Below are 13,226 nucleotides of genomic sequence, written 5' to 3' on the forward strand. Positions count from 1 at the left end.
TAAAAACAGATTTTTTATTTCCCCCCCATCAGTACTGCATATACCGACGTGCCCACACCTGCTTGCTCTGGTACCCCCCTATTAATTCCACCATATATTGAAGAACCGCCGCCCAGTGGTACATTTTAAAATCTGGAACTGCCCACCCACCTCTCTCTCTAGGGAGTGTCATATATCTCTGGGCCGCCTCGTTTTCCCGTGCGCCCATAGGAACCGGTTTACCATCTGCTCCAGAGCGGTATACCATTTTTTGTCAAAAGTTAGTGGAATTGCCCGAAAGATGTATAGCAGTTTTGGCAAGAGAGTCATTTTTACTATGTTTGCTCGCCCCACTATTGTGAAGTGTAGGTTATGCCATCTATCTAGATCTCCTTTTGCCTTTTTAATTATTGGTTCAATATTTCTTGCCACTACACTATCTTGATTCACCGTTATTTCTACCCCCAGATATATACCTGACTCTACCACTCGGCTATCTGAACATTGAACCTTGTTGTTTATAATAATCTGTGTTTTTGTTTTATTCAAAGAGTACCCAGCTATTCTGCCAAACAATACAGCTTCTCCCTCAATTTCCCTTAATGCTTCCATGGGAGCTGATGAAATAACAGCGACATCGTCGGCATATGCCAACACCTTGTTTTCGCCCCCCAACGCCTTTACTGGTACAATTCTCCTGTTCCCCATTAATCTACGCAGCAACGGGTCCAAATACACGGCGAAGAGTAGCGGGGAGCATGGGCATCCCTGCCTAGTGCCACGCTTGATTTCTAACATATTCGTGTATTCCCCATTAACCCTCACCCGTGCTATTGGAGCTTGGTAAAGCACCCGAATAGCCCATATAAAGTTATTCCCTATGCCAGCCCAGCTCAGCGATGACCACAGATAGTCCCAGGAGACTCGGTCAAAAGCTTTTTCTGCAACTAGCAGCATAACCGACATTGGGTCCCCTGTGACTTCTGTGGCATCAAATAATGTAATTACTCTCCTTATGTGTTCCGTCGTCCCCCTCCCTGGAATAAAACCGTGCTGTATTTGAGTCACTAGAGTGTCTATCACCCTTGAAAGCCTAGTGGCAAAAACTTTGGAGTACACTTTGGCATCTGCATTTAAAAGTGTGATTGGCCTGTACGAGCCTGCCTCTGTCTGTACCTTACCTTTCTTAAGAATAATCACGATCTCTGCCCCCGCCCATGACTCCGGTATTGTCTGACCCTCCTGTGCCTGCTGCACTGTTTCCAAAATATACTTAAAAATTCCTGCCTGGAAGGTTCTATAAAACTCCACTGACAGCTGATCTGCTGCTTTCCCTGCCGGTAGGCTTGCCAGCGCATGCATCACCTCATCTTCCCGTATTGGAGAGTCCAAGTCGTCCCTATCTTCATGTGTAAGGTATGGCGCTACTATGCTTGCCAGGTATTCCTGAATTAAAGCCTCATCCGTTTCCTGGTCCTCGTTATGGAGCCTGGTATAGTATTCCTTGAACACCTCTCTGATTCCACATGCTTCCGTAACCAAACTCCTGTTACTATCCATAATTTCATTTATCTCCCCCCTTGCCTCATTCTGCCTAGTCCTAACCGCCAGGGTGTGTCCCACTCTGTCGCTATACTCATGGCAATGCTCCTTTCTTGCTATATAAAGCTCTGCTGCCTTCGCTGCCACATTTTCCCCTGCCTCTGCTTTGACTGATTTTACCAGTGTCTGATCTATGGGTGCCCCTACCCGAGTTAGAGCCACCAACTCTGCCTCCACTTCTGCAACCTTCTGGTATAACATGGTCACTTTGGCCCTCTCCTGCTTTTGTCTTGTTAGGGTATAGCTAAGAGTTTCTCCACGTACACCTGCCTTGAAGGCATCCCAGGTAAAGCCCGTGGTGGTGCTGTGCCAATTCATCTTCCAGTACTCTTCTATCCACTTCTCCATGTGCTCAATATATTGTTTATCTTTTAATAACCTGCGTTCAAATGTCCATTTTCGTGGAGAACCGATTTTTACTATAGCTTCTTTTGTGAGTATCAGTGGGTTGTGGTCTGATACAATGCGTGGTGTCCTTTCCATCTTTGCTGTTCCTATCAACCTATTAGAGATCATAAAATAGTCTAATCTTGCAGACGCTTTGGGGCCTATTAGGATGGCGGGCTGACCTGCGTCTGTCCGCCCGAGGTGGAGGGAACATCCGCAGGGGCTGCGGCGTTCCCTCCATGCAGATTAGGATGTGATTGCCACCCTGGCGGTCACATACCCTATGTTTAACTTTGCGGCGGGTGCTGCTTGAAGCAGCGCCCGCCGCAAGGTTAAAAGTGCATGCTTTGCATATGCATGCACAAAGCGGCAGGCACCGCGCGGTGCCTGCCACTTTGAGCATGCATATGCAGGGGGGTACCATAGGTACCCCCCATGTGCAACCCCCACCCCCAAACACCCTGGGGGCTCGCAACGAGCCCCCAAAAATGAAAGACCACATGCTTTTCCACGGCAGAAAAGCCTCCGCGGAAAAGCATGTCTTCTGCCCCATCCTAATATGGCTGGCGGTGTCTGATAGACACCGCCACCATATCAGAGCTTTTCCACCGCGGTCAGAATGCGACCACGGCGGAAAAGCGGCAGACGGTCTTCCTGACCCACCAGCCATCCTAATCTGGCGGTGGGTCTTTGGAGCCTCCGCTGCGGTGAATCCGCATCCTCCCGGCCGGCGGTGGCTTCCGCCGGCCCGGAGGATGCGGATTCACCGTGATCCTAATCTGCCCCTTAGTGTGGCGCAGAAAAACACGTGGTTCCATCATCTTGTGGTTTGATTGTATTCCAAGCATCTGCCAAGGAGTTATTTCTTGCCATCTCTATAATTGCCCTACAAACCCTTTTCTTCCGCCCCTGATATTTCCGAGCCACCTATACCTAGCCCTCCGATGCCATTAATGTTAAAATCTCCCCCCAAGATTATGGTCGGGCCCATGCCAGGAGCTCAGTATCTAAAAACGCAAAAATCTCCGGGTCATCGGGTTAACGTGACTGTTTTTACTGCTTAATTTTAAAAGAACTGTACTTTGCACTTACTCTGCTGATAGGCTTGCCGCACTCTCCACTTTTTCTGCCAGCGCCCCGTTCCACCACGGGTTTTCCCGTTTGATGTGGAGGGCGCCGGCACAGATTGTTGGTCTCCCCCTGATTGGAGACCGAGGGTCACGCACTGTTTGTCCTCCAGGCGCCACCCTATTTAATCTCCATGACCTGCCCTCCGCTTAGTTGTCCGTGATATTGCAATTTACTGCTGGTTGCATTTTATTTCATTCTGTTTCAACGTGACTGTTTTTACTGCTTAATTTTAAAAGAACTGTACTTTGCACTTACTCTGCTGATAGGCTTGCCGCACTCGCCACTTTTTCTGCCAGCGCCCCGTTCCACCACGGGTTTTCCCATTTGTTGTGGAGGGCGCCGGCACAGATTGTTGGTCTCCCCCTGATTGGAGACCGAGGGTCACGCGCTGTTTGTCCTCCAGGCGCCACCCTATTTAATTTCCATGATCTCCTCCGTGCCCGCGGACGCGTGCAGAGGGCGCGCGCCGAAGTCGTGCCAAAGTCCAGCCCATCTGCGCCCGTCCGCACTAAGATCGCGCCTGGGGCCAGGGAGGCTGGACCATCCACTGTTTACTCTCAAGTAAGTTTCCGCTATACCATTCGGTTCATGCTTGCGCTGAAGCCCTCGGATAAGCCCTGTCACCATACCACCGCCCCTGATGCCTTACTAGATAGGATGAGTTGTGGATGTCAGAGCAGGGGTTCCGGAAAGGCGAATCCTAGGAAGGCACTACCGACTATTGGTGTACCCAAGACCCCCTCTAATATCACGACCGAAAGGGGGTTTCTTATTAATGCTAGGTCTTTAATAAAAAACAGCACTGCGTTCAGGGACTTCGTTTCTGCCAGAAAGCTTACGTGGGTGTTCATTACAGAGACCTGGGCATCTGATGCCTCAGGTCCTGATTTGGTAGATGCTATTCCTACGGGTTATGCCCTGGCCAGGATGGATAGAACTGGCCGTCGTGGAGGAGGAATAGGAATTTTATATAAAGATTCTCTTATTAGCCGGACTGAATTTCTTTCTACTTCTTCAGACTCCCTTCAGGCGTTGTACTTCTCCATTAACTCCACCCCCTCCATCTCCTTTTCCGGCCTCCTGTTTTATAGGCAGCCGGGTCCTATATCTGCTTTCAGCCAGGATCTGATTAAGCTGCTAGAGCCATTTATTGAGAGGCCAAATATTACCCTCCTTGGCGACTTTAATTTCCATTTGGAAAATATGGGATCTAGAGATACCCTGACACTTCTGGAAACTCTGGATTCCTGTGGTTTGACTCAGTTGGTGGTTGGCCCCACCCACCTGGCTGGTCATACACTTGACAGAGTCTTTTCCAATGACCTTAGGTTGAAGGTGGGATCCCCGGTCCCGCTAGCCTGGTCCGACCACTCGGCGTCCCACTAGAGTTGGCATATCAGGATGTAGCTTTTTCGCTTCCGGATGTTAGGAAGTGGGAACTCAGAAGGAACTTTAAAGCCATTAACAACGAGGTTCTCTCTCCCTATCTGAATAATCTGATGCCTGTTGAATCGCAGGATGTCAACTATGCCGCTCGCGAACTCGCGAGTACTATCTCAGGGGCTTTAGAGATCGTGGCCCCCCCTAGGCAGCATTACTCTGCGAGAAAGACTCACTCGGCTCCCTGGTTCTCAGACAGACTCAGGCTGATGAGACAAGGATGTCGTAAACAGGAGAGGCTCTGGCGGGTTCAGCTGGATCCCTTGGAGAAGGAACAACACAAACTTCATTTAAGGGAATAAAAGCTATCTATTATGGAGGAAAAGAGGGCCTATTTCTCTAAGAGTAATGCTTCTCTCAATTCTCCCAGAGAGCTTTTTAAAATCATAGACTCCCTATCCTCTCCCCAGGTAGCTGACCCTATAGTGGAATCCCAGGAGCTGTGCGACAGTATCTCGGACTGCTTCCACTCAAAGATCGTGGATATCCATGACACATTGGAAACTTTGAACCTTGGCTTGGGATCTCCTTCTACTCCTGTTCCTTTTACAGCCGGGAGTTTGTCCGATGGAGCCCTTCCGAGTCTCCAGTCCTTCCCGCTTCTTACCCCTGAGCTGATAAACCAGCTTTTGGATAACATCAAATCGGGCAACCCCTTAGATCCCTGCCCGCTTAAAGTCCTGAAGGCCTGTCGGGATGTGGTCATTCCCCCCCTCATGAAGGTCATGAATCGCGTTTCACAGAGGGAGTTTTTCCCTCCTTATGGAAGATAGCGGTTGTTAAACCTCTGCTGAAAAAGCCCACTTTGGACCCAGAGGTTCTGAAAAACTTACGCCTCATCTCACTTCTTCCGTCCCCTGCAAAGATGCTGGAATCCCATCTTAACCGGCACCTTAGTTCCTTCCTTGGGGACTCTGGCCTTTTGGATGTCTCTCAGCATGGTGTTAGGAGATCTCATAGCACCGAATCCGCCCTTACTGTAGTTGTCCATGTATTTTGTTGGCTCACGATTGTCACTTTTGCCTCATGTAATGTAACGTTTGCTTTTGTAATTTGCTCACTTGTAATGTTCTCATGTATCAGTTCTGTTCCTATTGTGAAGCGCTCTGACACCTTCGGGTAAAGTCCACGCTATATAAAAATGCATAAATAAAATAAAATAAAATAAATCCGCTGCCAGGTCGATAAGGGCCACACCACTCTCTTGGTCCTGTTAGACCTGGCGGCAGCTTTTGATAACTTGTCTCCATCTATTCTGGTTGCCCGCCTTAGGGAGATAGGGGTTGGAGGCTCTGCTCTGAGCCTTCTGGCTTCCTTTCTTAACAAAAGGGAACAAAGAGTGAAGCTGGGCCAGTTTCTATCTGCCCCTAGACCTGTGCATTGTGGGGTCCCCCAGGGCTCTTCATTGAGCCCTACCTTGTTTAACATATATGTGGCCACACTTGCCAGGGTAGTTAGACCTTTTGGGCTGGAGGTGCTGTCATATGCTGACGACACCCAAATTATGGTCTCTCTTACGCAGCCCGGGAAGGACTCTGCCCTGAATTTCAGGAACTGTATGGAGGCTGTGTCTCGGTGGATGATACAGAACTTCCTTAAACTAAACGGGGAGAAAACAGAGGTGCTGATTTTTGGGGGAAGTCAGGAAATTTGGTCAAATGACTGGTGGTCGCCCTCACTTGGGGATTGCCCTCCTCCCTGTCAGTTGCTAAGAATCTAGGGGTGCTAATGGACACTGGACTTTCCTTTGAACGTCAGGTCAGTAGGACTGTCTCCACCTGTTGTGGCATTATCAGGGTTCTAAGAAGGATCGCCCATTATCTTTCCCCTGATGCCCGTAAACAGGCTACCGTGGCATTAGTGTCCTCAAGACTGAACTACTGTAACGCCCTATATGTGGGCATAAATAAGAGGCGTATCCATCGCCTGCAAATGGTTCAGAATGCGGCGGCGAAGATGGTTCTTAACCTCCCCAGACTTGCCTCGGCCTCGTCTGCCCGGAGAAGCCTACATTGGCTTCCCATTCAGTCCAGGATCTCTTTTAAGATTCTTTGTCTCGCCCATGGGGCCCTTCATGGTCCAGTCCCTGGGGGGGATCAGGTCTCTTGTTCGCCCTTACGCCCCTAGTCGATCCCTTCGTTCCTCTAACAAAAATCTTCTTGAGGTTTCTAGGTTTGTAAGAGCGAAATGGGGAGGCAGAGCATTTTCCTCGGTTGTGCCTAGGTTGTGGAATTCCCTCCCTCCCGAACTTCTGGGTCAAACGTCGCTTGCTCTCTTCCGCAAAGCATTAAAGACCTGGCTCTTCTCTGAAGCCCACTGGTAATTGCCTTCCTCGGTGAATTATACATCATTTGACCTACTGCGGCGCCTTGATGCCCTTGGGCTGAGTTGCGCGTTAAAAGACTCCTTTCATTCATTCATTCATGTTGGCTGTCTATTTACTTATATATTATTGCACGATCTCCTCAGATGTCTTTAAAACGTACCTTTTGCCCCAAAGTTTTGCCCTGAATTTTGTCCTGAATTTTTACACTTGCCGTCTTGAATTTCCACCCATGCCAATTAGTCACCATATGACAGCTATTTTCGTTACTGACTCATCAAGAATACTAACTACTCTCCCCCAACCTCCAAATTGGAGGATTCTACTAAGAAAGCTGCTGATTTCGCTGTATTCTTTGACGAAAAAGTGAAATCACTTGTGGTTCAGGTTGCTCATCCTACCCCTCCAGAGGAGCGCAAATCTCTAGCCATTTGGCAGAACTTCGACCCCATCTCTGAAGATGTCCTCCTCAAGTGCATCCTCGAAACAAAGCCCTCCAACCACTCGCTCGACCCCATCCCTAGTGCCATTGCCATTGACTTCTATACCCATTCTCTTCCCTATTGGACCACTCTGGTCAACCTCTCCCTCTGTCAAGGCTCCCTTCCTGTTCCCTTCAAAACTGGGCAGGTCACCCCTCTGCTTAAAAAACCCACTGCGGATGCGAATGACCTCAACAGCTTCCGCCCCATCACTAACCTACCCTTTCTTGCGAAGATCACAGAAAGATGTGTTGCGAAACAACTCTCTCGTCATATCAAGGACAATGATCTTCTTAACAATCTTCAGTCCGGCTTCATCCAAAACTGCAGCACTGAAACTGCCCTGCTGCAAGTGATCGATGACGCGCTGCGAATACTAGACTCGGGGGGATCTTGTCTTCTAATTCTCCTTGACCTTTCGGCAGCCTTTGACACTGTCAATCACAACACTCTCCTCAACACTCTTCAACAGAGAATGGGCATGGAGGGCACTGTGCTTAAATGGTTTGCTTCTTTCCTTTCTGATAGATCCCAAATGATCAAAATAGCGGACAGTCTTTTATCTCCTCTGGCGGTGGGTCAAGGTGTTCCCCAAGGCTCTATTCTTGCACCCACATTGTTCAATCTCTATTTGGAACCTGTGGGAAATCTCCTAAGTAAATCTGGGGTCAACTATCATCTCTACGCAGACGACACTCAAATCTACCTCAAGGTTGCCTCCACTCACGATCTCTCCGTCCTAAGCTCTACCCTCGACTCCATTCAAAATTGGATGTCAACAAATCAACTGATTCTGAATCCCTCCAAAACTGAATTCCTCCTCCTCTCCTCCTCTCTTTCTCCTCCCCCGGTTCAATCATGGATGGACCAGATGAATCTGCTGAACAACAAACCCATCATTGTCGACAGCGCAAAATCCCTCGGTGTCATACTCGACACAAAACTCAATCTACTCTCCCACATTAATTCAATTGCAAAGTCTGCCCGATACCAACTGCGCCTTCTATGGGGGATTCGTCGCTTCTTCCCGGAGCATGACCTTAAAACCCTGGTCCAATCGCTGGTCCTCTCCAGACTGGACTACTGCAATTCTCTTCTGACTGGCCTCCCCAAATCCCACCTATCCCCCCTTAAGTCTGTTCTCCATTCAGCAGCTCGTTTCATTTATGGGGCCAAAAGAAGCGACCACATCACTCCCATGTTATCCACCCTCCGCTGGCTTCCCATCGAGGCTAGAGCTATCTACAAGACTTCCTGCATCACCCAGAAAGCCTTGCACTCCTCCTCTCCGCGCTACCTGGTGAATAAACTGAAACTCTCTGGAGGCTCTAGACCATCACGAAATGCGGAAAATCTACTGCTGGAACCTCCCATTTTCAAGAAGGAAAGATCGATGGCCCAATCCTTATCAGGCAGCACAGTGAGAGTCTGGAACTCACTTCCGCCTCAGCTCCGGACCACCACCTCCTCCCAGGCCTTCAAAACTGACCTCAAAGTTCTCCTCCTTCAAAGACACTTCCAAATGTAATCCATGCCCTCTCTATTATCTGAAGGAAGCCCTTTTAATTATTGAAAAATCTACTTTGCATGACTTTGGAAGTGTCCTACCAGTGTGTTCTTGTGGTTTGAGAGTCTGCCATTTATTGCAGTATTATCCTACCAATGTTTGGGACTCATGTGTAACATGCACCCGTCACTTTCTCTTGTAACACACTGTTTTCTACCTCTTAAATTTGTTTGTTTTCGATACCTGCACAAGTGCCACCAGTGCCTACGTAATGTTTGTTCTTGTGCTTGAGTGTCCTCCATATATTACAGTATTTTACCTCTATGTTTATTTTGTACGCTTTTGTAACCTGCACACGTCACTTTTTCCTCCTGTAATGCACCGTTTGCTACCTCTTGTATTTTGTTGGCTCACGATTGTCACTTTTGTAATGCACCGTTTGCTACCTCTTGTATTTTGTTGGTTCACGATCGTCACTTTTGTAATGCACCGTTTGCTACCTCTTGTATTTTGTTGGCTCACGATTGTCATTTTTGCGTCATTTAATGTAACGTTTGCTTTTGTATTTTGCTCACTTGTTATGTTCTCATGTATCAGTTCTGTTCCTATTGTGAAGCGCCCTGACACCTTCGGGTAAAGTCAGCGCTATATAAAAACGCATAAATAAATAAATAAATAAATACTGACGCAGCATATCTTTTGAAAAGCAGCACACCAAATGGCTCTATCTCTTTCTTAGTTTATAGCATAACATGGATTCTTTTAGGATTAGCTCGTGAATAACTTTTGAAGCGTTCATTAATTTTCCTGCCAGACTGCCTGCAAAGTATCTCGCTGTATGGACTCCATTTAACTTTGTCACCTCGTCCTGGCCAATGTCCACGTTACAAAAAGAAATACTCCATTGCTCATCCCTTTTGGTACAACTGTCCAGAGGATAGGGGATGGTTGGGCTCCGATCTCTCCCTCCCAACAGACAGCGTGTTCGGCACCTGACTGTATTTTCCAAGACGTAGTGCAGAGTAAAGGCAGTATGGAAATGTATCTGATTTTACCTCCATGGGATACCAGCGTATGGTCTGTGTTTATAGCCAACGTGGAAAATTGTCATAAGCGGTCTAGTGTTTAATAGGCTGTGTAGGCTGCGTTCTATGGCGGTTGGTTGGCCTTCACATGACGTCAGCGCGTAACGTGATCAGCCTTCGAGCTTTCATTGTGTAAACAGTGTAGTAGCCCATACTGAGCTCGCATAGTGTATGATACAGAAACAACAGATTGCAAGAGGTGTTCGCGACAGGGCCTGTTTGAGTCGCAGTCCTCGTTGGTGCCAGCATGCACCGCCCGTAAGTATCAGGGCATTGGGGAGGACGGCCGTTTTTTCTGGGCAGTCCCTGAAGGAGAACCGAGTGCTGGCAACCGGCCCGTATTGGCAGAACAATGAGTCTTCAAAGACACTGCCTGTAAATCGATATATACCCCGAATATATAAGGTCGACCCCCGAGGCAGTTAAATAAAAAACAACTTACAGCAAAAGAAGCAGGGTTTATAGGATTTAATGTCTCTTGGGGAAGTATACACGCACCCACATTTACATATGGTCTAATGTGAGAGATGCAAATACATATTTTCACTGTGTGCAGTATAAAACAGTATTTATTTACACAAACGAAAATGTCACGCTGACACTTTGAAATGAAGTAATGGCATGCTGGACGACAAGAACACCCTATAACTGACAGCATGATATTATTTAACGCACGGAATAAAGGCAGCTACGCGAGGAGTTCTGTGCAGATAGAAGCGTTCTGTCACAGAAGTCCCTTTCCCAATGTACCATGTTGCCATCTCTGCTCATATATGTCGCAGTGGACCCTTTCACTGTCGAGAATAAACGTAGAACAATTGTCACCGTATAATTTTAATGGAAATTAAGGGTAAACTTTCAGTACGAAGAATATTTATCAAACATAGATCTGGAATGTGGACGAATAATTCTGTCACAGGAGCTATCATTCATCCTTTGAAGACGTAGATTCAAGAGAGGGGAGCGGGAAGGGAAAGAGAAAGATTGTTCACTTCATCAGGATATAAATAGATTTAATTCAACTGAAGGACTGGGTTTGATCATCCCCGCGGCGTGACAGCAGAGAAATAATCGTTTCATCTGGACATTGGGTCGAAAAATGTCTACACAGAGCAGTGCTAAGGTAAGAAAAATTACATAATCTGTACCGAACATCAGCTTGTGCCCCAAATTCCCAAGTTTTTTTTACATCCACTTCATAAAAATCGAACAATACACTTGCTTTTAGGAAGGACATGCGTGGCAGACCGAATTGTGCTAGACATATTCAATTTATCTTGAAAACCTATCTACGTCCTACAGCGATAGGACGTAGATAGGTGTCTATAGGATAGGACACTATAGGTGTGTTGAGGAAAAACGTCTCCCGGAGACTGTGTTTACCTATTCCTCCTGCCATTGGTTTTCTGTTGAGTATCTCAGGGGTGCATATTTGCACTGTGTCAGTCTTCAAGTAGATGTGCACACTTGATTTAGTGTACTCGTGATGGAGAAGGTGCGCCAAACAATCAATGTAACTACTTTTTTTGACTTACTTAGGCTGATGACACCTGCGAGAGATTGCTCAAGCTCTTTGGATCCCTTGCTATAAGAATGTCTTTTTTTTAAATCTTGTTTTGTATCTAGTTTTTTGAGCAGTATTACTATCCCTCGTGGCTTCTGACACGTTTGCATGTTGACCTAGTTAAATCTTCAAATGAAAAGAAACTCTTAATAGTTTGTCTGTGGCATGAAGCCATGCACCATTTGCATAATGTTAAACTAATCATTTTATACAGATTTCCTAAGCTGGTCAATAAAATGTAAAAGCGTTCATTCCGCGAACTAACTTACGAATTTGGTGTTCGTTGCTGATCCTAATTAATGTGGTTTATACCCGATATATCTGACCCCAGCGTCGGATTGGTAACACGGGTATTCGGGCAATGCCCGAGGGGCCGGTGTCCGAGTTCTGCTGTGGGCTGCTTTTTTTTTTTTAGCAGTCTGGGGGGAGGGGGGGCATTGTGTCTATTGTTCGAATACAGGCTCAGCCAGCGGCCCAGTGGGTGTCTGAGTGGCATTTCTAGAGGCAGATGGGCGCTTATTACCTCCGTTTAGCGACAGGCAGAGGTGTCACTCCCTTTCTCTCGCTGGCCGGCCCATTAATGTGTGCACATACTGAGCGAGGGCAGGGGGTATAGTAGAAGTGGCCTCACCTGTTTCACAAGTGTAAACTAACGCATGCATTTTTTTAACCCCCCTCCTAAAGTTTTTTTATAAGATTACGCCAACGCAGTGATTTGAGGAGCGATTATGCAAATGTGGGCCGATTTTTGTTTTGGCGTGTCCGGGCCGATTTTCAATCCCAATCCAACCCTGTCTGACCCTACAGAATCTGTGGCAGTAAACGCTTTAAACTATTAAACCTGGTTCACAGGACTTAATAGTGACCTTTTTCTTTGCTGACAGTTTATTCCACAGTCCATGACGTTATACAACTACCTAATGCTACCTCAGGAATGCTCGTGGGTTTCTAGTCTAAAAGCAAAACACGTGTTCCCTCTTTCTGCAATGCTGTTGACACAATTTTTTCCATATTGGATCTTTCCTAATTGATTTATCATACTTTCTAAATGGATCACGGATGTATCATTACACCCGTACCATTTTACCTCCATTGCAATAGGCGACCCCAAATTACAAGATACTATTGCTATAGCCAAGGAGTTCGAGCAATCTGAGAAATGGATGTCAGCTGTTCAGAATGTCAATGTACATGTCGATGGTACTGAAGAAGTGTGTGTTGTGAAAAAGGTTGATGAGCGTCGTACTGAGGGACCTACCACAAGTACTTAGGGTGCAAGCCCACGTGTTAGTAGTTATGCAAGCATTAGGAAGTTCGACAAAGAAGAGTGGTCAGGTGTATGCTATAGATATGGTAGTAGTATACACATAGCATCATTTTCTGGTTGTCCTGCTATTCATAGGAAGTGCAAGAAATGTGGCCGGGTAGGTCATTTTGCATGTGTTTGCAGAGATTTGAAAAGAAGTTGGGGTCAGAATAGCGGTAAGGTGTCATGTGCAACTGAGGTATGTGAAATCAGACCTATATGTGAATGCAGAAAATGTATGGACGATGAGAGAGGCATAGTTCTATCCATCCAGGAGAGTGGGGAAAATTTAGCTGAGGATGTGGTTAGAAGTTCCCCCAAGTGTGTGGTACAGATTTCTGGAGTGGAGTTAGATTTTATGGCAGATTCTGATTTTCCTTGGTCTATTAATAGTAGGAAATATTTTAAAGAAAAGTTCAG

The 13,226-nt window shown here is 46.8% G+C and overlaps 1 protein-coding gene across 3 annotated transcripts in view; it reads left to right on the plus strand.

Annotated features, from left to right (window-relative positions):
• The first annotated feature begins 10,074 nt into the window (after positions 1 to 10,074).
• Positions 10,075 to 13,226, plus strand: part of LOC144773221 (zinc finger protein 425-like) — a 134,953-nt gene continuing 131,801 nt past the window's right edge. For 2 of the 3 annotated variants that reach the window (XR_013599930.1, XM_078658120.1), the window contains exon 1: positions 10,081 to 10,194. Coding sequence is in view for 2 of the 3 variants with exons in the window: in XM_078658120.1 (XP_078514246.1) it covers positions 10,108 to 10,194 (87 nt within the window). In the remaining variant the exon portion in view is untranslated. Of the gene's footprint in view, positions 10,195 to 13,226 lie in introns of all 3 variants that reach the window. The other variant, XM_078658121.1, reaches the window with a different exon arrangement.

The sequence above is a fragment of the Lissotriton helveticus genome, chromosome 8 (assembly GCF_964261635.1).
Source record: "Lissotriton helveticus chromosome 8, aLisHel1.1, whole genome shotgun sequence".
Taxonomy (NCBI): Eukaryota; Metazoa; Chordata; class Amphibia; order Caudata; family Salamandridae; genus Lissotriton; species Lissotriton helveticus.